General features: G+C 40.4%; 1 protein-coding gene across 2 annotated transcripts in view; it reads left to right on the forward strand.

Moving 5' to 3' along the window:
* The window catches only part of PLCB2 (phospholipase C beta 2), a 70288-nt gene that overhangs the window by 39482 nt on the left and 5252 nt on the right, over window positions 1–25554 (forward strand). The window contains exons 16-29 of one of the 2 annotated variants that reach the window (XM_089523536.1): window positions 162–258; window positions 1405–1489; window positions 2113–2237; window positions 5383–5537; window positions 6572–6736; window positions 9537–9636; window positions 12095–12199; window positions 13634–13711; window positions 14476–14571; window positions 14778–14834; window positions 16025–16238; window positions 17885–18050; window positions 21809–21885; window positions 24705–24800. In XM_089523536.1, the coding sequence (XP_089379662.1) occupies window positions 162–258; window positions 1405–1489; window positions 2113–2237; window positions 5383–5537; window positions 6572–6736; window positions 9537–9636; window positions 12095–12199; window positions 13634–13711; window positions 14476–14571; window positions 14778–14834; window positions 16025–16238; window positions 17885–18050; window positions 21809–21885; window positions 24705–24800 (1616 nt within the window). Of the gene's footprint in view, window positions 1–161; window positions 259–1404; window positions 1490–2112; window positions 2238–5382; window positions 5538–6571; window positions 6737–9536; window positions 9637–12094; window positions 12200–13633; window positions 13712–14468; window positions 14572–14777; window positions 14835–16024; window positions 16239–17884; window positions 18051–21808; window positions 21886–24704; window positions 24801–25554 lie in introns of both variants that reach the window. The other variant, XM_089523535.1, reaches the window with a different exon arrangement.

The following is a 25554-nucleotide window of genomic DNA, read 5'->3' on the forward strand; positions in this document are numbered from 1 at the left end:
TTCAAGCCAATGGGGCTTGAATACCAGCAATTTTCCATTTTTGCACAAGGGGGCAGAACAGATCCCCTGTGAAAATGGAGGGGATATATATTATTATATATTAACAATTTTCTGTGTGTCTTTCTCTGAGATCCCTTTTCATCTGTCTTGATTTTGCTTAGGGTACTGCAGGTCTGGAAGTGACAGCTTATGAAGAAATGTCCAGCTTGGTTAATTATATCCAGCCCATCAAGTTTGACTCTTTTGAAGTCTCTTCAAGTAAGAAGATTGAATTGTTTTGAAATAGTTAAAGTAAACCCCAGAAATGCTACACTCACATTTTAAAACACTAGATGCTATCTTCTTGCTCTCTCCTAAGAGCTTAATTCAGCTCATATGCTTTTGAAACTGTATATAGTGGGAAATTTAGCTTGTAATCACAAAATGGAGCCAAGAAACATCAATAGAGATATCTATTGCTGTATCTGTGATCTAGGACCAGCCCTATCATGTGGCAGAATGAGGATAAGATTATTTTCTTCAGTACACTTGTGTAATGCCAGTGAGATCTCCCTAGTGGTGGGAGATATCCTGGGATGATCTCTTGCTGAGAGGAAATGAATTGTATTGTGGTCTGTGTTTTCACTGGACATGCCAACATTTGTCAAAAGATTCATGAAACTGTATCAAATAATAAGTGACTTTGGGAGAATTTATGGAATTGATGGAAACCCCTCAAAAATGTAGATCTTGTCCTTACAGGCTTTGGCTTTAAATTAATCCACTGCAGACAGAATGATAAGAGGCTTTAGGAAGGCAATGACAAACCACCTCTGAAGAAATCTTGCCAAGAAAACCCCATGGATAGCCTCATTACTCCACACAAAACTACAGTTCCCAGAATCCTAATGCATGAAGGTGTGAGCCTTCCAACTTCCTCCTGGAAGGGCCACATGCTGCCCTTCCTTGTCACAGCTCAGTTTTCCATGGGAGAACCAGGCTGTGGCAAGGAGCCAGCCCGGCTGCGAGCACCTTCCCACCCCTCCTTTCCGTGGCCTGGTTCTCCTAAGGTAAACCAAGGCATGACAAGAAGCCGGGCCACACGCACCCTTACTTGCTGTGGCTGCTACATACCCTCCCTCAGAGACAGCTTCGCATGCCAGAAAGGGCAGCATGCCACAGGTTTGCTACCTTGTGTCTAGGGGAAGCCATTGAGAAAGCCCTATCTCACATTCCCACCAACTGTGCCTGTGGCAGTGCTGGGATTGAGGAGAGAACTTCTCCTGAGCATGCTCAGGCTCATATGGGGAGTCTGCCAGATAGTCTAGATCTGAGCCATATAAGGCTTTATAGATCATAAGCAGCACTTTGAATTGAACTGAGAGCATTCAGCATACTCTGTCTTGACTTTGCTTGTTTTTCCAGAGAAGAACCGAAGTTATGTCGTTTCCTCCTTCACTGAGATGAAGGCTTATGAACTGTTAAGCAAGTTCCCCATCCAGTTTGTGGAGTATCCTTTTTTTAAAAAACAGCACTTGCTTATTAATAAATACAGTCGGCCCTTCTTATACACGGATTTTTTATACACGGATTTAAGCATACACGGTTTGAAAATGTTCCAAAAAAGTATAAATTTACCTTGATGTTCCATTTTTTATTAGGGACACCATTTTGCTATGTCATTATACTTAATGGGACTTGAGCATACACGGATTTTGTTATACACGGGGGATCTTGAAACCAAACCCCAGCGTATAACAAGGATCCACTGTACCCACTAATATATGCAGAGCTTCACATTCCTGTTTAACCAGGTATAGATAATCAAAATTTGTACTACTCAGGAAAAGAAATAGTGTGATCTTAATTGTGCCTTGTCTGCCTTAAGATCAATATGAAAACTGGACTTTTCATATGAATGTCTCATATGTTGCTACATCATTCATTTGTTTATCACAGAGTGAATTAAATGGTGGCAGCATGGAAAGGTTGAATGTTTCACCTAATGTATATAACTGTTGGTCTCATCAAATGAAATGTCAGCAGGAATTGCTTTCATCTAAAATTGATCAGCTGCTCTGAGGGCATATGCACTATGATTATCTTTGGTCTCCTATTTTAAAAATAATCCAGCTATAACAAAAGGCAGATGAGTAGAATTTATCCCAAGGGTACCCGGATGGACTCTTCTAACTACATGCCTCAGATGTTCTGGAATGTTGGCTGCCAAATGGTGGCCTTGAACTTCCAGACAGCAGGTGAGTTCAGAACTGCCCACAATCTCTTCCCATCTGGGTTTGTTCTCACATACGATCAATAATTTTCTGGTGCCTGCATCTTTTGCATAAACTTCCCAGTGCTGCTTTGCTGTCTGTCTCTGCTTGGTTTTCTCCCGCTGTTTCTTCTTTTGCAGTTCAGTTAAAACCCTTCATTCTTCTATTTTGTAACCATTTTTCTATATTGGATATTCCTCTGTGAAAAGTTGCCCATTGAATGTATTTGGAGATTAGTGCACCAGCGTTTATCCCCTCGCTAGGCACTGGATATAAACACACAGGGATAGATTCTATAGCACAGCTCCATCCCCGGGCAGTACTCATCCCGTACCCGACCTGGGCTTTTTCTTGGACCTTTTAAAGAACAGGAAAATCCCATTCTTTACAAGGCCAGGGAGAAGCCCAGTTCGGGCACGGAATAAGTATTGCCCAGGGACGGAGCTGTGCGATTGAATCTGTCCCTGTTCATTTACATCCCATGCCTAACACAGGAATAAAAGCCAGTGCACTAATCTCCTCTGACACCCCATGTAGCTTACTGTATATACTTATGTATAAGTCTAGAAATTTAGGTCAAAGAATTGATCCAAAAAACCTGAGTCGACTTATCCATGGGTCAATTTAAGTGCTGTATCTGAACTCTTATTTAAAAGAAGGAACCATCCCCTGGTGAAAGGGTTATAATCTGTCCTGGAAGCACTGCCATCCCTGCCACACTCTCATCCATTTAGCCTTAAGAGTGAGCACAAAGAATTATATCTGCTGATATTTTGTAACTTCTTTGACATTGTTTTGCTTTGCTTCATCCTTTAGATGCTTTGTTATATGCCCCTAAATTTTGCCCTCGACCTATCCACGGGTCACATCACAATCCATAATTTTGACCCCAAAACTTGCCCTCGACTTATACATGAGGTCGACTTATAGTCGAGTATATACAGTAGTTTTTAACACTTCTTCCTCTCTACAACAAAATTATTTTCAGTAATGATTATGAAATGAAATGAATAATAACAGTGGCCAAAAAAGACATACAAACAGTGAAAATTCTTTTATTGAAGTTTGTATATACAATCATGCCAAGATAGACAGACAGACAGACAGACAGACAGACAGACAAACTGTAGCCTGCCTGTGCACTTTCTTCCTAATCTTTCTTCAATAGTCATTCCAGGTCTCTGCTTTTTTTTTTTTTTTGCTAATGGTGATGTCATCTCCATATCTTGATGTTCCTTCCCCCAATTTTCACATCTCCTTCTTTGAAGTCTAATCCAGCTTTCTGTATGCTATGTTTAACATATAAATTAGATAGGATGATAAAATGCAGCCTTGCCTGACTTCCTTGCCAATGGCAAAGTGTTCTGTTTCTCTGTATTCTGACTCGACGATGGCCTCAGTATAAGCTATACACAAGACAATTTTAAAAAGGTTCTGGTACACACATTTCTTTGAGATTGATAAATAGTTTTTCATGAGTTACACAATCACTTTTGCTATAATCTATAAATAATAGACTAATTTTCTTCTGAAACTCTTTGATACATTACATTAACCAATCTATATTTGCAATATGATTCCTAGTGCCTATTCCCTTTTTGAACCTAGCTTGAACATCCAGCACAGCTGGAGGCAGCTGCAGCCCACCTCTTAGGGGCAGTCTGCACAGCCTCTTCCTTCACAGTGTCCCTGACTTCAGTCCAAAGTTCTTCTGTTCCCAGTCAGTTAGGGTTAATAATGGAAATTTATTTATTTATTTATTTTAGATTATCTTTAAATTCTGCAGGAATTGTCTTCTGGTTGTATTTTGGCATGATGATTAATTTAGTGTTCTTCTTTAACTTTACTCTAATTTTTTATATTTGCAGTTAATGGTTGGGGGGATAACTGCTCCTGGTCTTGTTTTTGCAGAGAGAGTGGAGTCTCTACATTTTTTCTTTCCAATTATGTAGTCTAATTGATTTTAACAATATGAGCCTTGAATAGTGCTTCTCCAAAGAAAAAATGCTGAATAAAGAGAATGATAACTCCCATTTCAGGATGGTAAAAGGGAGAGGGGAAGGGAGAGGAGGGGAATCTGTAGTTCCTTTAATGCTATGCATGAGCTTTTGTGGATTTTAGTCATTGCATCTGTTGAGATTGTAGAACTAAGGGCAACCTAGAGGCTGGTCTGTAAAATTATAAAAGTTTATTGTAACCCTTCCTGATCCTCTGGGGAGAGGCGGGCTATAAATATTATTATTATTATTATTATTATTATTATTATTATTATTATTATTATTATTAGAGTTAGTTAGGGCAAGTTAGAAATAGATTGACGTCTTGTGGGGGGGTAGAGAAGATCTGAACTGGAGCTGAGAAGGCGTTTAGGGAGTAGTTTTACTTTGTTGGAAGCTGAGGCTTTACTGTGTACTGTGTATGGAACAAGTGAAAGTTGTGTGTTGTACCTGTTGTGTAATACATTTTTACTGGTTTTCTGTGTCAGGTTGTTTTAATTTTAAAATTGATAAGAACTGGTTATACTTTGCCACACTGAACTCACTGAGCAACATAGTCACTTGTTTGGAATGGTACTCAATTTGAGATCTGAGTACTAGATCCAGGGACGGATCTTGAGAGTAAAAGAGCCAGAAGGCCAAGGGCTGGAACTGGAGGACTAACCAGAATAAGGATTCTATGGGATGGGATAATCTTTTGCCTCTACATAGCCCTTTCTCTGCCATTACGAGCAACACGGAAATAGTACTTGACTGTGGTGTAGGAGGATATGGAGGTGTGAGTCCAGGGCTTTGAAATGATAAATTACAAATAATGCAGTCATTTGTAACTGATTGCTTTTTGTAACAAGATGCAATACATTTGCATTTCAAAACAACATAACATAACAAGCAATGTAATATGAATGTTAATTTCAAAAAAGCACTTGGGGGTTCCCTTGGGGAAATGTTTTGACAAGAATTACATGTTCCATACTATTCTTTTAACAGATTGTAATTGTATTGTTTAGGTGATAAAATGAGCAGACACTTTTCTGGAAAGCACACTGATGACTTTGATTCATATATTTTTCACAGCTTTTGTGTACTTGCTGACTGACAGTCCTCCCTTTGTTGGGCTGTTCTCCCCACAGATGTCCCCATGCAGCAGAACATGTCTCTCTTTGAATTCAATGGACAGAGTGGCTATCTCCTTAAACATGACTTCATGCGTCGCCCAGATAAACAATTTGATCCTTTCTCGGTGGATCGCATTGATGTGGTGGTGGCAAGCACTCTCTCGATAACGGTGCGTAACAACCACTAGGATGCTTCAAGACTTCAAGGTCTTTCACCAAGGTTGTAGTACAGACACCACCTCCCATCCATTTACTGGCATTGGTTATATACCCAGGCTCTTCACAGTGAAACAAAACTGCAGTATCCTTCCCAGAGGGAGATGGAATGGTGGGAAATGTTAGTTCTTTCAATTAAATGCTGTGAGTAAATCATGTGAGAAATACAAAAATCAGAAAGTGCCTTGCTGAATCAGTCTGGCAGCAATAGAAAAAGAGAAGATGACATAAGTATAACCCAGGCAAGAATATCACCTGGAAATAGTGACATTGCAACATAGTTGGCTCTGGCTATGTGATGATGTTGTTGAGGATAAGCTAGCCCTATTCAGAGTGTGGTTCTTGCACTGCATAATGCTCAGTTCAGTTATTCTCACAATAAACATGCAAGTCCTTTTAAGTCATTTTTTCCTCTGCAAAATCAGATGTGCATATGTATGATTTTTCAGGGGGGGAAGTATTCATGAAAATCTCCTTTGTCCTGGTTTAGCACTAGCTAAATTTCCTCATACACATCTAACATATTAAAGAAAGCTAAGCTAGAACACTTCTTTCTGACATTACTGCTTTCCCCATAGCAGGGAGTGTTCAGTATATGGGACCATTCATCCATGTGATTCCATCAACTGCATCTTGAAGCAATATAGTCCCAAGGAAGATGTACCATGTGCTTTTTCTGAACATCATTCCATAAAGCAGGTCTGGGAAATGTGTATTGAGTGAAAGCAATTCTCATCATCCCTAGCCAGCATAGTTTGAGATGAAGAATTGTGAAAGTTGCCACCCAGTAACATCTGGACAGGTCCCTGTTCTCCAGACCTGCCATAAAGTGATGAAAAGTGGGAATGAAGCAAGTGCATGAACTGCTGAAAAATGCTTCTTAAGGACTAAAACACATTGTTCTAAAGAGAAGCATTTCAGAGGCTAAATAGATATTATTGAAACAGGGTTTAAGTACTGTGCTCTTCTTGTGTCTGTGTATTCGTAGATCATTTCTGGCCAGTTTCTCTCAGAACGTACTGTGAGGTCATATGTGGAAGTGGAGTTATTTGGACTACCAGGTGATCCCAAACGAAGATACAGGACCAAGCTGACCCCAAATGCCAACTCAATCAATCCTGTATGGAAGGAGGAGGCTTTTGTATTTGAAAAGGTAGCAGTAGCTAAAGTAAAATCTGTCTCTTCCCAGTATCAGCTTTCAGCAGCTGAGACTGGCTTCTTCTTCTAATAATTAACTATACATTCCTGGACAGCACAGAACCAAGACAGTAGTGGTGATGAAGGAGGGAAATATTTGGGAGTTATGATAATTTAAATAAGATCCAACTTTTTACTTCATCAAAAGGATCAGAGACAGTTTTCATATTTTGCTATTTCCATACAGTGGGCCTTTGGTATCCTCTGGGATTTGCTTCCAAGACCCCCGTGGATACCAAAATCCATGGATGCGCAAATCCCATTATATACAGCAACATAATAAAAAGGTGTATCTTGTATAAAATGGCAAAATCAAGGTTTGCTTTCTGGAATTTAGATATTTTTAAAAATATTTTCAAGCCATGGATGTTTGAATCAGTGGATAAAGAACCCTTGGATAAGGTGGGCCGATTGTTTTAACAATTCTGGGATTTGGGAATCCAAAAAGTAACTTTTCAAGCTGTGCATTTTGTGCAGAGAATAATACATAATCCCTGTTTCCTTCTTCCTAGTAACCCTGTAAGGGAGGTCATTAACATTGCAGTTTTAAAGAAAGGGAATTAAAGGTCAGAATGTAATTTTTATCTTAAAAATCACACACTGAGTTTTTCCCTGAACATGTTTTTTTAACTTGAAATCTCTCTAGCTCCAGCCCACTGTTCATATTTTATGAATACCAAGTCTGTATGCTTTTAAACTATTACTTAATAATTGAATTAATTATAGAAATGTAGACTTATTTCATTGTAATATATACATAAATTTTGAAGTATTAACAATGTCTAGTGTCATTAACAATAACAGTCAGTGTAGTGTAGCGGTTTGAGTGTTGACTATGACTCTGGAGATCAAGGTTCAGTTACCCACTTGGCCATGGAAACCTATGGAGTGATCTTGGGTGAGTAACACACTCTCAACTCCAGAAAACCCCATTAATGACAGACACACAACAACAACAACAAAAACAGTGGTTATATAGTAGCATCCATATACTAGCTTATTTCCAAAATAGAGTGCACAGAAAGCAGTCTTACATCAGAGTAGGCATTTGCTTAATCTTTCCAGCTGAAATTATCCAACCGGAAAGAAGAAACCTTTAAAGTGAACAAAATTTGGCTACCAGTCCTGAGGAATAGCAAAATAAGGACTCAGCAAATGCAAATGGGAAACCACTCAAAGTCAGGGGCTTTCCTAGCCGATAATGATCGCCAATTAGCAGACACTAATCCTCTTTTGCATTAGCCTCCAGCCTGAGGCCTGCCACCAGCACAGAACAATACACATGCAAATCACTCCTGCATTCCCAGGCTCACACAGTGTGTATGATTATATGTATGTATGTATGTATGTATGTATGTATATGTATATATGTATATGTATGTGTGTGTATATATATATATATATATATATATATATATATATATATATATATAGCCACAGATGCTGGCGAAACATCAGGAAGAAAATATTCTAGAATATGGCCACATTGCCTGAAAAACCCACAAAAAACCATGGATGTCGGCCATGAAAGCCCTTGACTTCCCTCAGGACTGTATTTCTGAAGTTTTTAAAGATATAAAATCAGATCAAACAGACTAAAGATATATCCTGCTACCATTTTCCATTGCATTTTCCCTAGGCCAGGACAACTTCCAATATGAAAAGCATAACCCATTTCCTGACCCCAATAATTAGTGGCAGGCATTTTCATTTATTTATTTATTTATTGCACTTATATCCTGCCTGTCTCCCAAAATGAGAGCCAGGATAGCTTTCTATTTGTTCTGAGTCTACAGTGTCACTCTCACATTTCTTACTTTGGTTATTTAAAAATGATGACAATCTTAGAAAGCAACATCTGCAATCCTATGTGAGATTCCCTATGGTGAACTTTACAATTAACGTTGGTTGCTGGCCTTTGTGTATACAACATTACAATGCCGAAGGCTTGTGGTCTGCTTGCACACCACACTGGCACCAGTGACTCACTGTAAACATGACACCCATTGGCACAGCCATGCTTTCATAAGTAAAGTTCTGAATGACTGGAATCATCATTTGTCAGCTGTGCTTCTTTCTGCTTGCAAGCCAACTTTCTAGGAAACATCTTTTTCATATTGTAAGGGAAGATTTAATTCTAATGTTGGGATTTTAGAGGCTAAACAGATTGGCGTTATACACCGGCGTAGGGGTAGCGTGGTGGGGACGCTTTTTGCAGCTTTGTTTTGTGCTGCAAAAAAGCCAGATCGGGGTCATGGTGTGCAGTTGCGGTGGCCCTGATCTGGTGCTTCCAGGGGCGGCACAGAGCTGCCTTTTAGGGGCCACCTGTTAAGCCTCTTAAAGAATCAAGAAAGGTATGGGAGACTTCTCAAAGCCAAGGTTGTTTTGTACAGTATGCTTTGATATGTATTTAGAATTAACCAGGCCTCTACTACTCTGCATATAAATCAGCATTTAAGACCTAGTTTAGCCAACTATAATCCATAATTTTAGGAGAAATATATATTTTAATCATAAGAACTATACAGCTGGCAAAAATATCTGAAATGGAAATATAAATTGTACATTAATCTGAAAGTGAGCCAAAGTTCAATGCCTGAAGAATTTGGAGGTTCAAAAAGTTCCAATTTGTAAAACGTGGTGCTTCAGGTTAGCTGCTGAGCATGACAGAAACTTGTGGCATTAAATTTATATATATTTTAGTCAGTTTGAGGCAGGCTCCCTGAACTTTGTATTACTTGATTGTTTCTTGCCAGATTTTGATGCCAGAGTTGGCTTCTCTCAGAATTGTGGTTTTGGAGGAAGGAGGAAAATTCATTGGTCAACGCATCATTCCTGTTACTGCTGTACGCACTGGTGAGAAGTGACTTTTTATGTGGCCACTGAAAATTAATTGGTGAAATCATCTGGCTAACTAGTATTTCTTTCACATGAATCCTTATGCCTTTCATGTGATCATAATAGCTGTATGAAAAGGCCAAATCAATGATATATAGAGTTTAGGATTTTATTTTAAGCTACAATGATTTAGGAAACATACAAATTATGAAAAAATATATACTGGAGCTTCCTCCTCAATTTCCATTTTTGTGGAAGGATCTCTTTATGCTTGATTTTGCCCATTCCTTTGATATCAAAATGATTCTCTTTTAATAAAATCTGTAAGAATGAGATACTGACAAACTTGGACTTGAGCTGTCTTTGTGTACATGCATATGGTATCTCTTATGGTAATATTATGCAGTAATAACTCTCTGTATGTACAGTCAGCCCTTCTTATAGGCGGATTTGCCTTCCGCGGATTTGAGCATCCGCGGAGGGCAAACCCGGAAGTTGTCCCCAATGCACGCGCTCTACCATTGGGGACAAAAGTCCCTGGCCTCCCCTTTCCTTTCTCTCCCTGCCTCCCTCCTTCCCTCCCTCCCTCCCTTTCCCTACTTACCTTCTTTGTCGCCGGTGCCTCAGCCTCCCAGTCACCGCCACATCGGGAAGGCCGAGTGGTGGCGGTGGAGGCCAAGAGGCCTCCAGGCAGCCACCCAGCCCTTCTGCGATGGTGGCGACGGTGAGGAGGCCGGAGCATGGCCTCCAGCACAGCCTTCCGCCTCCTCACAGCTGCAGCCTCCGCAGAAGGGCCGGATGGCCACCAACACCACCCAGCCCTTTTGCGGAGGCAGCGGTAGCAGCCACAAGGAGGCCGAAGCCTGGCCTCCAGCTCGGCCTCCTCACAGCCGCAGCCTCTGCAGAAGGGCTGGGTGGTGTTGGTGGCCATCTGGCCCTTCTGTGGAGGCAGCAGCGAGGAAGTAGAGCCGTTGCCCGGCCTCCTCGGCCTCACTGCTGCCTCCGCGAAAAGGCCGGGTGGCGCTGGAGGCCAAAGGGCTTCCAGGCAGCCACCCGGCCCTTTTGCGGAGACGGTGGCAGCGAGGAGGCCGGAAGGCCATGCTGGAGGCCAGGCTTTGGCCTCCTCACCGCCACCGCCACCGCCGCCATTGCGGAAGGACTGGATGGCTGCCTGGAGGCCTCTTAGCCTCCACCGCCACCACTCAGCCTTCCCGCTGTGGTGGTGACTGGGAGGCCAAGGCAGTGGTGGCAGCGACGAAGAAGGTAAGTAGGGAAAAGGAGGAAGGGAAAGAGGGAGGGAGGCAGGGAAGGAGGGAGGTAGGGACGGAAAGGAGAGGGGAGGCCAGGGAATTTGTCCCCAATGGGACTTGAGCATACGCGGATTTTGGTATACGCGGGGGGGTCCCCTGCGTATACCAAGGGCCCACTGTACTATAGACTGGCAGAGGGGCAGGGGATAATATTTATTTATTTATCTAATTAATTTATATTCCACATTTCCCTCAGTATGGACACAAAGTGTCTTAGAATATAATTTAAAACAAAAGCGAACTAAAAATGTAATAATAATAATAATAGCAAATTTTATTTATATACCAATTTTCCAACAGATCAAAGCAGTTTACAAAGATGCATAAACACTGACAATTACATTAGCAAATATACAACTAAAATTCAACCCCTTACCTTAACTACAGTTAAATTAATCAAAATACAATTAAATTAAGAATATTAAAGTCTATTAATATATACTCTCAACTTAATATCAAATATACAAATACAATAACAGCAGCAAAAACTCATTACAATACAATAAAATAAAATATAAAATAGATAACAATAAGGCAATACTATTAAATATTATCAAATACTATCAGACAATACTATCAGATTCTAACAACCACCTTATACTACTATATCCTCCAGTTGTTATAATATTAGTTCATGTTGACTTGGAGGCTTCACCGGTGAGCCGGCTGTGAAGGGTGCCGCTCCCACCAGTCCCTGCCTCCTCACAGCTGTGCATGATGTTTCTGGCGCTAGAGTGCTGTTGTGTCCTGGCTTTCCCAAAGATATGACTCAGGCAGCTCATATGGGGAGATACTTGCTTTCAGATAATCTCAATTAAGCCATACAATAGCATGGATTAAGAATATTGTAAGTGTATGGTTTTCAGGATTCCATGCTCTGTAAAAACATGCTTTGCACCCAGATTTTTATACATAGACATAAGAAGACATAAGAATAGCTTGACTAACAGCCTTGGACATAATGTTATCAATGACAGCATTCAGGCCTAACTTACAATTTAGGTCATTGCCATTAGTAATGACTTGCTACAGCTTGAATCATACTAATTATACTAGAGCCATTTCTGATTGACTTAACCATTTTCCAAAACAGTTTCTTAACAGCATTGTTTTCTACCTGTTTGTAATATATGTTCCTTTTTGGATATATGTACTTTCTATTTTAGGCTATCACCATGTTTGCCTTCGTAGTGAAAGCAACATGCCACTTACGATGCCCTCTCTCCTTGTCTATGTGAACATGAAAGACTATGTTCCTGATTCATGGGCAGGTACTGTAATCCAAAGTCTTGAAAGAGTAATATTTGTACATATTTGCAGGATATTCTAAAAAAAAAAAAAGGAGGGGGGCATATTTCTGTGTTACTGCTGAATGTGTCTTCTGTTAGAGTTAATGTATACAGGTGGCACAATTTATTTTACACAGATTGTACCATTTTGTAAGCACTGTTTCCTTGCTTTGATTAATTAGTAATAATCCAAAACATTTTAGATGAAGGATGGATGAGCCTAGAAGATAATAGGAGTTTGCGGCCCAAATCCTGTTGGAAATTTCAACTAGAGTAGACCAACTGAATCAGTTGTTGAATGATGAGTTTAAAAACCCACTGATTCAATGAGTTTATTCTAGTTGGAACTGACAATAGGATGCAGAAATGTATCTCCCAGAAGTCTGGGAAACTTTGAGTTAAGATTGAATGAAGCTTCCACAGGAACATATGACAATGTTGGAACAGTTATAATTAGAGATGCTAGCATTGGTTTTGTACTAGTTATTCACAAAGCTGGTGAGTGTATATCAGTGACAGCCTAATCAATGATCCCCAGCCTACATTACACATACATGCTACCAGCAGCCATGCTTTGGCATACATTTTCCTATCTGATAATAAGCAATCATACCAAACAAAAGGTCACCAAAGACTATCTTGAATGCAACTTCTGTCTTCCCTACCATTCGTTACACAGGCAAGGGCTAATGTTTCAAAACCAGCACACAACAGTAACAGCTAGGTCAGGGGACTGACTGTATTCAATGGCATTCCTAGTGTTGGTGTCAACCAATTTTGGTGCTGGGGGGGGGTGGCCTACCCTACCCTCCAACCACCTGCAGAGACAACCACAAGCCAACCAGGGCACCAGGGAAGCTGGGGAACAGGTGCATATGTGCTTGCTGCTGCTTCCCCATTGCCTTGGCTAGCTTAGGTGAGCTAGGCAAGGCACAAAGGAAGCTGGGGTGAGGGCAGGGGCATGCCCCTCCTTCTCCGATACTGTAGCTAGCTCAGGTGAGCTAGCCAAGGCACCAGGGAGGGTGGGAGGGGGCAGGTATGTGCTCACTCGCCCTTCCTTTCCTGGTGTGTTGTCTCCGTCGGCAGAGAGCCAAGGCAGCAGAGAAAGGGTGGGTGTCAGCAGCAGCAGCCCACAGTGGGATGAGGGTTCAACTGGGTGTCACCCCTCCTCTCAGATGTCACCTGGTGTAATCTGCACCCCTTAGTGATGCCACTGTCTTTCCAAAAAAGGCCACTCAAATGAATTCCTGCCTTTCTGCATGAATGTGAACAAGTAAGAAAATTCAAGATCAAGCATATAAGTTCTACTATGTCACTATATATTTACTATATCACTATATAATTGAGGCAGCAAGGAATAAGTAGGGGGAGGTGATAACAGTTTATATGTATATATTTCTTGGATTATTTTTCTAGACCTCACGATGGCACTCTCCAACCCAATAAAATTTTTCAATGCACATGACAAAAAGTCAGCAAAGAGCCAAGAGGTGAGTTCTGCAAATGGATCTATTTGTTAATTAGCCCACCCTTCCTTGTACAGGGGAGAGATGGCAACATAAATAATAGAACACACACATACAGAAGAACAGTTAAATGAATGTTTTTGCATATCTAGGTCACCATGGTTTCAAGGAAGGGAGCTGGCATGGAGTGTGCTTTCTTTGCTTCCTTAGAGAGATTCAAAGGCAGCAGAGAAAGTTCAAGGAGTAGAAAGGAAGATCAGTTGTTTTAAAGAGGCTTTTTCTAGGAAGAGCTGAAAATTATCTGTAGCCCCATAATCATATGGATAGTTCTTTCCAGCTCATAAGACTAAAGTTAAATTAGGATCCCATAACTTCCACCTGTCGTGATTTGACGGGAACAGTCCCAATTAATGTTTTGCAATAAAGTTTACTGGTGGGTAATAATGGACAGAGGAGCAAAAGAACTATTGTCCTCAGGCATCTTTCCCCGCCAAAGATGAGGGAATTGAAAAGGCCACTATACTGGTGGGTAAGGTTGAGTCTACTAGTGAGGAATTCATGAAGGTGTGGAGGGGGGGAGGGACTCCCTACTAAAGTATAAGTTTATAATGTCCTGGACCTGCCTAATAACCACAATTCATGGTCCTTTATTCTTTCTTGTTGCTTCTGTGTGGTAACTTAAGGTGCCAAAATATAGTCTGAATCAAAACTAGAAAAAGAGCCAAATGTTTCCAGAAATGCATTTCTGCTGTGACACTGATGCACTATCATTCTTTGTTTTATAGAAGCCAGATTTGCAAAAAAGCCTTTCAACCACTCAACTCACTACAAATGAATTATCTAATGCCACAGGAACCTATAGTATTCCTCCTTCAAATGGACCTGCAGGTAAGGTTGCTGACATGATTAGGCATATAATCTGGGGCACAGAAGGCAAGGAATGCACACTGCAGATTTTTCTAGATGGCATTACTTTAGGACACAAAAAGGAAGGACAACAGCTCTCATTTCATTGGGATAAACTTAACATTCCATTCTGGTCAATGAGTCCAATGTGCAGAGTAGATATAACAATATATGTTTTTCTTCTCCAGGAATGTTTCCTACAGGGAAAGAAGAAGTCTTGAAAGAAGCCACAAAAGTAACTACAGGTAATTCTCATTTAAATGCCAGATGTGAATGGATTAATTTCCATCCTGAAACTGTCATTTAGTGCTGGAACTGAACCCCACATTACAAAAAGTGGAGTGAGTCAACATTTTCCCCACATGCTCCTTATAACTCACACAGAATTATAGTAACCTCTGATTTGGCTTAATCAGGCTTCTTAGCAGATACTGAAACACAACACGCTCTAGCACAGGGATGGGGAAATTGCAGCTCCATTCCCACATGAAGGTCCGGGACTCTTTTTGTCACCCCCAGAACCCTCCAGCAGCTTAATTTATTGCCCCCAAATACTCCCTAGGGGGTATGTGGGGCAATTTTTCCATATGATTGCTTCCCCAAGCTCAGGAGAGGCCTCTTTTCCAAAAGGAACATTGTCACACATTGCCTTCAAAGTCACTTCCTGTGGGGGGGGGAGGCAAAATGAGCCAAACAGGGCCAAAACATGGAGAAATTACCTTCATGCTCTCTAGTAGGCATGGTGGGGATTGGGGATGTGTTTTCCCCACAAACCTTTGTGTGGCCCTCCAAGGTTCCCTGTGTATCCAGTGCACCTAGTGCTCTAGAGCCCTGGTGAGCAACATCAGAGTATGGAGGCTTCTCTTCTTTCACCCTTTCTCATTCTGATACACCTCCACACAGAGTTTAAAACATTCCCAGAATGGTATGGAGAGAGATCTGTGTTGCTTGTTAAGAACCATGTCCAGGATCCAAAGTGTGAGCAAAGAACTACTTGCTCATGTTCAGAAAGGCCATCATGAACCTTCCCCTAAGCTGTATCTCCCATATTGCATGTGTCTCTGGAAGATCCCCTAGGCCTCAGGAGTGGCTTTTCAGACAACATGACAGGCCCTGATGTGGTGACATATTGCTGCCCATAGCCCTCTGCATGCCAGCCAGTGTCACAAATAAGATTCAACCGTAACCTATCATGTTTACATTATGACATTCTACATAATCCTCTATTGCATTTTCCCAGATATCAAGTACTGTGACTTCAGTGGGGAAAAATGTAGTAATTGTGAAATAGCCAGAATCATGCTAAGCTTGGCAGAAGATGTTTGAATAAGTAAGCCAGTTGTACAGAGGATTTCCCCAAGTGGATAAAGAAAGGTTTGAGGCAATATAATATCATATTTATACAGACAGTTTTCTTTTTCATGCTGTGTTTTAGAGCCACAGACAGCAAGCATTGAGGAGCTACAGCAGATCAAGGCTTTTGGGAAACTACTGAAGAAGCAAGAGAAGGAGCTGAAAGAGCTGGAGCGGAAGATGATCAAGCGCAGAGAAGAGCTGTTGCAGAAGTATGCTGTCCTTTTCACAGAGCTGGTTGCCCAGCCTGGCAAAAAGAAGACTCCAGGCACTCCAAAAGCCCCCCAAAAGAAAAGGTATTAAAAGATAATCCAAAATCTATATTAGGCTAATAACTTTATTTATGCTCAACATGAAAATTAATAAACAAAGCAGATGACAGAGTGGGGATGTTTAAGTCATTTAAGTACTGCTGATAAAATGCAGGTAGCAATAGCAATAGCAAGTACATTTCTATACCGCTTATCAGTGCACTTAAGCACTCCCTAAGTGGTTTACAATTTGTAAGCTAATTGCCCCCAACAATCTGGTACAAGATGATTTCGGGATGGCTTGAAAAATCACCTTTTTAAATCATAGCTGGCCTCATGTTCAGTAATTATGATGTCATAAGCCTGCCTTATGCCATCACAATTCACTTTTATTGTTGTTGCACAAGCAATGACCAAACACATACACACACCCTAAAAAAAAACACTACCTTTTCAGCAGTGCAGCTCTTCCCCTGAACATAGCTATTTCTGTGTTGCTGGAAAACAGGGGGATAACAGAGATGCAACCAGCTCTCTTCCTGCAGCTGGATGCGCTTAGAAAGGCATCTGCAGGGATCCCTGGAAGTAGGTTTTTTTGGGGGAGTAATATCAGGAGATGTAGCTATGTCTCCATAGCTACATCTCTATAGCTATAACTGCTAGTGCAGGTTCTCAACCAACATTTTAATGGTCCAAAATTGGTTATTACTGAAACCTGATTTTTTTTTATTTTTATTTTTTTTGGTTTGGTTTCCTCGTCATTCTTTTCTCAAACATGATTTTATTAGGCCAAGTGAAGGTATTGCACTAATATGGATTTTATAACTTTTAAAAACCCATTTATTTAATCTTAGTGCTTTAAAAAGTAGCAGTATGAGAAGCCATTGTTGACAGGTGAGTGGAAATTCCAGATTTATTCCCAGCAGTATACCAAGTTGCTACTTAGGTATGCAATTAAATGGATGAAGAGCACCACAAGGACAAAGAAGAAAACAACAAAAAGCACTATTCAGCCCACTGAAGCAAATCAACAAATTATTTTGCATAGTGATTCAGTCACAAATACTTTGATGTATCAGTGTGTTTAGAGGATGTTTACTCAACAACAGTACAGCTTAATGCAGGGGTGGACAAGGTGCAGACCCTAGGGCCATTTTTGTGCCCCCTCCCCAAGACCCACCAGCTTTAAAAAAAAGGTCTCTCCTGGAGCTAAAATCGCCCATGAGGGCCAAAAACATGGCAAAAATGCACCCCATAGCTTCTAGAGAGCATTCAGAAGCATTTGGGGACAAAGAAATGAATGTTTTTTCTCCTTTTAACCTCCCCCAGTTACCCACCCGTGGCTTAAACTGAGAGCTGTAACACCTGCATAGGAATAAAGCAATAGATCAAGTAATGATAGAAGATTAATGATGACTCCATTAGTGACTGATCTGCCTACAGATTATATAGCAAAGGCAGGCATGCTGGTGCCCTTCAGATGGTTTGGACTGGAAGTCCTACAATTACAGATCAAGGGTCTTTCTGGCTGAGGTTAAAGGCATTACAGTCCAAAAAATATGTAGGGCACTCGGTTGCCCACTCAGACATATAGAAGATGACATATCATCTAATGGTAATACTATAGTTACTGTACTTCAAGCAGTATGGGTCCTTGCTGTACAATTAGATTTGTTCCTCTGTCTCTGAAGTTGCAGGAGGTTACCTTTGGATGAGAGCAGGAATGCTGGGGAGATAACAGAGAATCCTGACAACAGAGTGTTGGAGCTGAAAGAGAAGCTGGAGGGAGAACTAATTCAGCTAGGAGAAGAGCAATATGATTGCATTCGGAAGAAGAAAGAGCAGCATGTCACCGAGGTATAGCCTATGCATTACTAAAGTAGACCCACTGAATTATTGGAATTTACATAAGTGTTGACTCAGTTGGGACATAGAATTGGAGTTCATTTATATGTGTATTGACATTTATTTATTTTCTTACTTGCTTACATTTATAACAAAGTTCTCAGGACAGCTCATAAAATGAAAGAAAACAATTAGAAGCTGAATAATGACAAGAAAAGTACAATACAGAACAAAACAAAAGCAACAAGAAAAGCATAATACAGCATAAAAACGCTGACATTCTGTGTTGCAGTTAAAAATTCGTAACCTAGAGTTACGAATCCGTAACTGCTCTTTTTTCAGTAAGAATACATATTTTACTATAAAACTACAGAAATATCACTCTAGCCCACCTTAACAGTTAGCAGTCAGAGCAAGTGAAGGAGATCTGTTTAGCTTCCCGCTTGGGCACAAGAAGGATGAAGTTTCCATCTCCCTCCCACCAAGGAGTTAGACTGTAACAGTCTGAAGCTCCCTGTCATAAATCCAGGATATGTTAAATTACACAAACATAACTTAAGTAGCCAATGTAGATTATCAACAACAGTTTAAAGCTGGAGCTGGTTCAAAGGCTTTGGAAAATACCAAGTATTTGCCTCACATTATTATTATTTTTATTCTATTTATTTATATCCCACCTTCTTCCCGGTACAGGGACTCAAGATGGCTATGGCACCGAAGCAGGAGATCCTCTTTTGCATGGGCTTTTCACAGCTACGTAGCCACCACTAAAAATGCTTTGTCTCTTGTAGCCACCCACTACCCCACTCTTGGCAAGAATGCTCAGCTAAGAGCTGCCAGAGATCTTAATTGATAGGTACAGAGAGCTCCCAAAAGCTATTGCATGAACCCAACTCACATTGTCACATTATAACTGAGTACAATGTCAAAGAAGACTAAGTGCCCATATTGTAAGGTAATGCAATTGTTGTGCAATAAAGAATTACTGGCTGACAGATTATGCACATGGTACAAGTAAAAGCTGGCAAAAAGTGGATTTGCAAGTTCCCCCTCTTACATTTCTGGTGTAATGTACCAAGGACAAATGCACATTTCCTCCACGTGGAGATGAAGTTTCTAAAACTGTGTGAGATTCATGTATCTCACTATGGAGGAATGTATGAACTAGTTCCCTCTTCTTTTTGCATATTTTAGCACAAGTACAGGAGGCAGATGCAGGTACAAATGGAACATCTGCTTTTTGGTACTTTGACAGCTACCCTGACATAGAAGTATTGGGGGGGGGGGGGGGGGAGAGAAAATGTTTCTATAGACTTTGAACTGAGGTGTATCCTCCTGTTCTAGGGACGCACAACTTACTATTGTCCATGAACTTCATATCTGTACACAAGCACAATCAGTAGATCAGATATGGGGAACCAGGGGCTGGATCTGACAAGCAGCAGTTTTCCATTTGATATGCAAGCTGCCACAGGCCATGCTCATTCCTTCTTCTTTGCTGTGCAGAAAGCTCCTGCTTTTATCTCTCATCACTGATTGGAGATAAGACCCAAAGATTCCTTTCTTGAAACTAAAAGAGGGCAGCTCTTTTTCAGTTTGATACAGGGAAAATCTGCTTTTATCTCTAATCAGTAATAGGAAATAAAAGAGGGTTTAAAACTGGAGTGGGAATTGTGCAACCATCCAGGTGTTAGTGGATTGCAACTCCTGGCAGCCCTAGTCAGCACAGCCAATAATGAGAAATACTAAGGATTACAATTCTGAACTATTGTCAATTCTCACTCCTGATTTAAAGGCTTTTAAACTACAACACTTTCTAAAATGAAAATGTACCCGAAGAGTAAAATGTTTGAACTGGAGGCATAGTCCACTTCTCGGTAGACATAGAACCATACTGTGATGTTGTGCATCTCGGAAAGTTGTTGAGCAGTTCTACACATATCTATCATATTGACAGTTCTATACATATCTATCATGATAAGATCTTTTTCCTAGTAGAGGCCTGGTATAATTCACTAGGACAGCATTACATATTGTACACATTATATACACTCAGATTGCTTCTACATTGCAGAATTAATGCAGCTTGTCACTTCTTTAACTGTCATGACTCAATGCTGTAGAATTCTGGGATTTGTAATTTTGTGAGATATTTAGCCTTTTCTGCCCAAGTGCTAGTGCCTCACAAAACTACAAATCTCAGTATTCTGTAGGATGGAGCCATGGCAGTTAAAGTGGTGTTAAACTGCATTATTTCTAGAGTGTAGATGTACCCCTAGACTTTACAGATGGTTTCAAACCTCTGAACTTTATGTCAACATTCCTGACTTTCAATTTTGTCAGAAGCCATAGATGGAGCTGAGCTCATATTAGCATTTATTTGTTTTTGGTAATATGTGAATTTGGCTCCCCCTTGTGATAAAGTTTATATTTCAACACATTTTTGGGTATGAAAGTATGAAGGTAGTCAAAATAGAATACAGTGCTGCAAAGTGTAGATAGCTCTGACAACATTGTGACACTTTTGCATGAAAGTCACCCTGTGAGAATGGCAAGCAGAAGATCTCAGATGCTGTCCTTTCACTGATTATATAGATTTGTTTGGAAGAACAGTGTCTACTGCTTCTCACCCATTTTTTGTTTTGTTTTGTTTTGTTTTGTGTTTTTTCTGGCAAGTTTACATATTGTTTTGCCAAAGGCAGGAGGTTCAAAATACAATAATCCACACCTGTGGGAAAGATTTACAGCTTTATTGCCAAATTGCACAGAAAAATATATATAGAAAGGATACAGAAAAAGCAGCTGGACAGACTCACATTCTCCGTTCAGCTTCTGGGAGTCCTGGTACAACAGCAGAGAAATCTCTCATTGGCCCATAGTCTAAGGTCTGTGTTGAAGCTCTCTGAGCATAGCCCAAGAAGTCTTGTTTATATGTGCAAAGTTTCTTGCTCTATATGTAATTTTACACTTCTGTACTAGTTAGTGCACCTGTGTGTCTATACCATAGGACAGGTCATCCAATCACACTTTTTTGAAAGTCATGTTCCCAACTCAGTTATCAACTGACCTTGGACATCTCTCCAGGTGCGGAAGCTTATACTAAATGAAGCCTAAGAAGACAAAGATTTCTCCCTTATTTCTCAGGCTTGTACCATTCCTATAACGAACAATCCTTGCCAAACTTGTGTGAGTTTAACTCTGTAGCTTCTTGGGTATGAATAGAGATGAATCACCCCACCTAACCCCTTGTTACAGTAGTCATCCAGGTCCTTTCACATAAATAGGTCACACATATGCTTGATGTAAAATGTATCCCAAGTCACTAGACTAATTCACTCTAGGTGGTAGCAAAAGCTTACAAGACCCATTTTGTGGCAAGTTCAAGATATGGGGGTTCAAAATATTGGGGGAGGGTGTTCTCTTGTTTCTTCCTTCCCACTGCAGCTCTCTCTTTTCACTAAAAAATTTGCAGAGGGCTTGGAGGTGGGGAAAGACCATAGCATATGTGGAGCTTAACTTGCAAGCAGGCAGCTTCAATTCCCAGAAGTTCTTGGTTAAGGTTGGGAAATACCCTTGTCTGAAACCATGGTAAGTGAAAAAGTGGAAAGGGGACAACCAATATTCCAGCAGAAGCCTCTGGAGGATCTTGGTCTAATAATTCTGAAAATAGAAGGGCCATTCAGGATCCAACACTTAATCTGCAAAAGGATAATAAATGAAGAATGAAAACCTGACATTGTATCCTGTGTTTTAATTTTATTTTAAAACAGCAATTTGCTAAAATAATAGAACTTGCAAGAGAAAAGCAAGCATCTGAGCTGAAGGCACTAAAAGAGTCCTGTGAAAGGTATTTTTATTGTTGTTCTTCTTGTTGTTCTTATTATTTTCTTATACCTCACCTTTCTTCCAATATCAGGACTCAAGGCAGTGAACAGCAGATTTAAAACAATACAATTTAAAAACAATACAGCATTAAAATGTATAAATATAAAATTTAAAAAACAATTAAGCCATTTTAAAAGTTAAAACAGTTATGAGTTAAAATAGAATATGCTAAAAATATAAACCTTAAAATTTCATTGGGACAACATTCCCAGTCCTTATCAGTTTGCAAAGGCCTGCTGGCACAAAAATGTCTTTGTGTGCCACCAGAAGGACAGCAGGGATGGAGCCATCCTGGCCTCCCTAGGGAGGGAGTTCTAAAGTTTGGGAGCAGCCACTGAGAAGGCCCTCTCTCTTGTTTCTACCAAACACACCTGAGACAGGTGGGACAGAGAGAAGGGTCTCTCCAGGTGATCTCAATCCTCTGGGGGACTCATACAGGGAGATATGGTGCCTCAAATAGCCTGGACCCAAGCCATATAGGTCTTTATAGGTAAAAACCAGCACTTTGAATTGTGCCTGGAAATGAACTGGCAGCCAGTGGAGTTGTTGCAACAAGGTTGTGTAATTCCTAACAGCTAACAGCCTGGCTGCAACTCTTTGGGCCAGTTTAAGTTTCTGAGCACTTTTCAAAGGCAGCCCAACGTAGAGTGCATTACAGTAATCCAGGCAGGATATAACCAAGGCATGTACCATTGTGGCCAGATCTGACTTTTCCAGGAAAGATACATAATGAAATAATATATACTGTTTTTTACAGCATTTAACTCATTAACTTTGAATGGCTTAATTTTTCATTGATTCCCACACTATAAGTTTCCAATGCATTCCCCCATTTTCTTGCTTGATACTTTTGTACTGCACAATTAGACATACATTCCATCATTTTCTTTATTTGTCCTTTGTCTCCATATTTAAAACCGCTCACTGTTACAAGATAGGTTTGGACCTCAGCTGCTCAACATAATATACAGCCTCCTGGGAATGGGGATAGGAAAAATCCCTTGATATGTGCAATCTGCTACATGCAGAAAATCATACAAATAATGTATTAATACGCACAGTGGATCAATGTCTCTGACAACTTAAAAGATCTATCTCAGATGCAAGAATCTGTTGATTTCACTTTAGCAATTAAATGTCCCAAGCCGTCTCTCTGGATAAGCCAACCAAACTATGCATTGAATCAATTTAAATCTGTGGAGACACCATTAGGGGAATAGATTTTGCCTGTCTTGCTTTAATTCTGTCTTAGTTGTCTTAGAAATACATGTTTTAAAAGGTTCAGAAGGATACAAAATATTTGAATACATGTACAGTTAAAAATGTCTATACCTTGATTTAACTAGGGGCACATGGAAACTGCCTGCATGTACAGTCTTCTGAACATCTGGGGACTGCACCATTAAAAAGCAAAGCAAAACACTGGCCTACTCTTCAGGCTGAATTGTACCTGGCAGAGAGTCTAGAGTTATTCTGAAGGGACACCATGCATGCAGTCCTGGTCACTCTATGAGTGGTCCTTTGAATCAGGACATTAATTTTAGGGTTAGACTAGACATTACATTAAATGTGCAGAATCCAGTTCTAGGAGCTGTTCTTCTTTTACTCGTATGCAAGCAAGAGAGATTTGTCTCCACATCAGGCCCAGTGTGTGCAAATAAGGGAAGGACCTATCTTCCCTAAACTGGTATGATTTTTTTTTAACGGTATGTGGGCAACGCAGGGGGCAAACCTGGCTTGGATAGTGCAGATTTAGGTCTCTTTTCAGCAGGTGCTCATCTGATCTGGAGCAGATGCTATGTGCTTAGTTATAAGTAAAGAAACAAAAATGGGAAAGGTCTTATTGCTGGACAATGCACAATAAGTTTAATCCAGGGGTGTCATTAGGAGTATGTTAGCCACACCAGGTGACATCCCGAGAGGGGATGACACCACTGCTACCTAAACATCTGCCTTTAGGCAGAAATGGCTTGAGATGTTCACCAGTGTCCTTTTAAAACACTGAAGAGATGGTGTGAGTGGGGTGAGGCTCAATAGGAGAAGAACGAGAGGGCCCCAGTTTTTTTAAAAAATAATAATTTTAATTTAAAAATGTAATTAAAAATAGAAGTTAATTCTATAGTCTTTTAATTTTTTTCTGTAAAGACATCACATTTTACAAACTTCATTTTAACCGCATGAAACTATGTACATCTAAATATGTTTAGACTGTGAATATGAGTATTTAAAAATATAATTTTAAATTTGCTATTTGTTTATGTCACAACTATTGCCATGACATTCAGTGATATATGGGAATTATGTTTTATGAGTAACATTAGTACCAAAAACATTACTAAGGGTATGGTGTGGTATGGAAGGAGGTCCATGGGGGTGGGTGACACCATGAGTTACCGCACTGGGTGACGCCAACCCTAGTGACGCCACTGAACCCTGACTCTGTCATCTGACTAGCTGAACAGAGCAATAGCAGTCTGATCAATCAGTGCTAAAAGGAAGCCAAAAATATAAAATGATAGACAACTACCAGAAGGGATTTGCATGATGTAACCTGCAAATACCGTATGTGCATTTCCTCTTGTCCCAGTGGGCTCATTTGCCTCAGGCAAGGAACATTTCCAGTCCCGTAAACAAAGAGCTTCAAGTCATGCCTTTTTTTTTTTTTTGGTCAGTCTGTGCCTCCTGACTGAAACACTTCAATACATTATGTCTTGATTTTTTAAAACAAAAGCACTGTTATTGCTGAAATTAATAAATTTTAACAGATATTATTCTTTGCAGTGACACTAAGGAAATGAAGAAGAAACTAGAGGCAAAGAGGTTGGACAAAATCCAGACTATGACTAAGAATACCACAGACAAGGGTGCTCAGGAAAGGTAATTTGGGAGAAATCCTGAACACTTTGGAATTTTCCTACACTAAATGACTGTTTCACAGGGCTAGGTGTGCTAGGTGTCAACTGGATGCCATTCTCCTCACTTAAGGGCATCTTCTAGCTTGAAAACCACAGGTGGGACCGGACATGCTAAATCATAATTTTGCATGGTGAGAACAATCAGCAGCAAGCCCCATGTTGGCATGTTTCCTCCTTCCCTCTTCTGTTCTGGTGTGGCCTGGCCATAAGGAAGAATTTGGAAGGTTTGCTTTCTGTTTTCATTTAACCATAGTTCATCATCAGACCAATAAACTGTAGTAAATGTTGCAATGGGTTTTGAAGCTGGCTTGTATAAATCAGGGATAGGACACTGTGGCCCTTTAGATATTTTTGGCCTACTTCTTTCATGAAACCTAGGCAGCATAGCCAGTGTTGTGTTGTAGTAGTTGTTGTAGTCCAAGAACATCTGGAAGGCCAGAGTTTCTTGCCACTGGTTTAAACAAAACAGTAAACATTACATACAGTTTAGGATTTACCTGACATGTTAAAACTATGGCTCATGGAAAAGCTTCTGAACTCTTCCTTGCAAATGTCTCAGAGGTGGAAAGGTTGCTTTTTGTGGGCTTTTCGGACTATGTGGCCATGTTCTAGAACAGTTTATTCCTGGCGTTTCACTGGGATCTGTGGCTGGCATCTTCAGAGATTGCTGACATGGAAGTGAGTGGGGTCTATATACACTGTGTGACCCCACTCAC

The sequence above is a fragment of the Sceloporus occidentalis genome, unplaced genomic scaffold (assembly GCF_023333645.1).
Source record: "Sceloporus occidentalis isolate IW3139 unplaced genomic scaffold, rSceOcc1.0.p SCAF_4, whole genome shotgun sequence".
Taxonomy (NCBI): domain Eukaryota; kingdom Metazoa; phylum Chordata; class Lepidosauria; order Squamata; family Phrynosomatidae; genus Sceloporus; species Sceloporus occidentalis.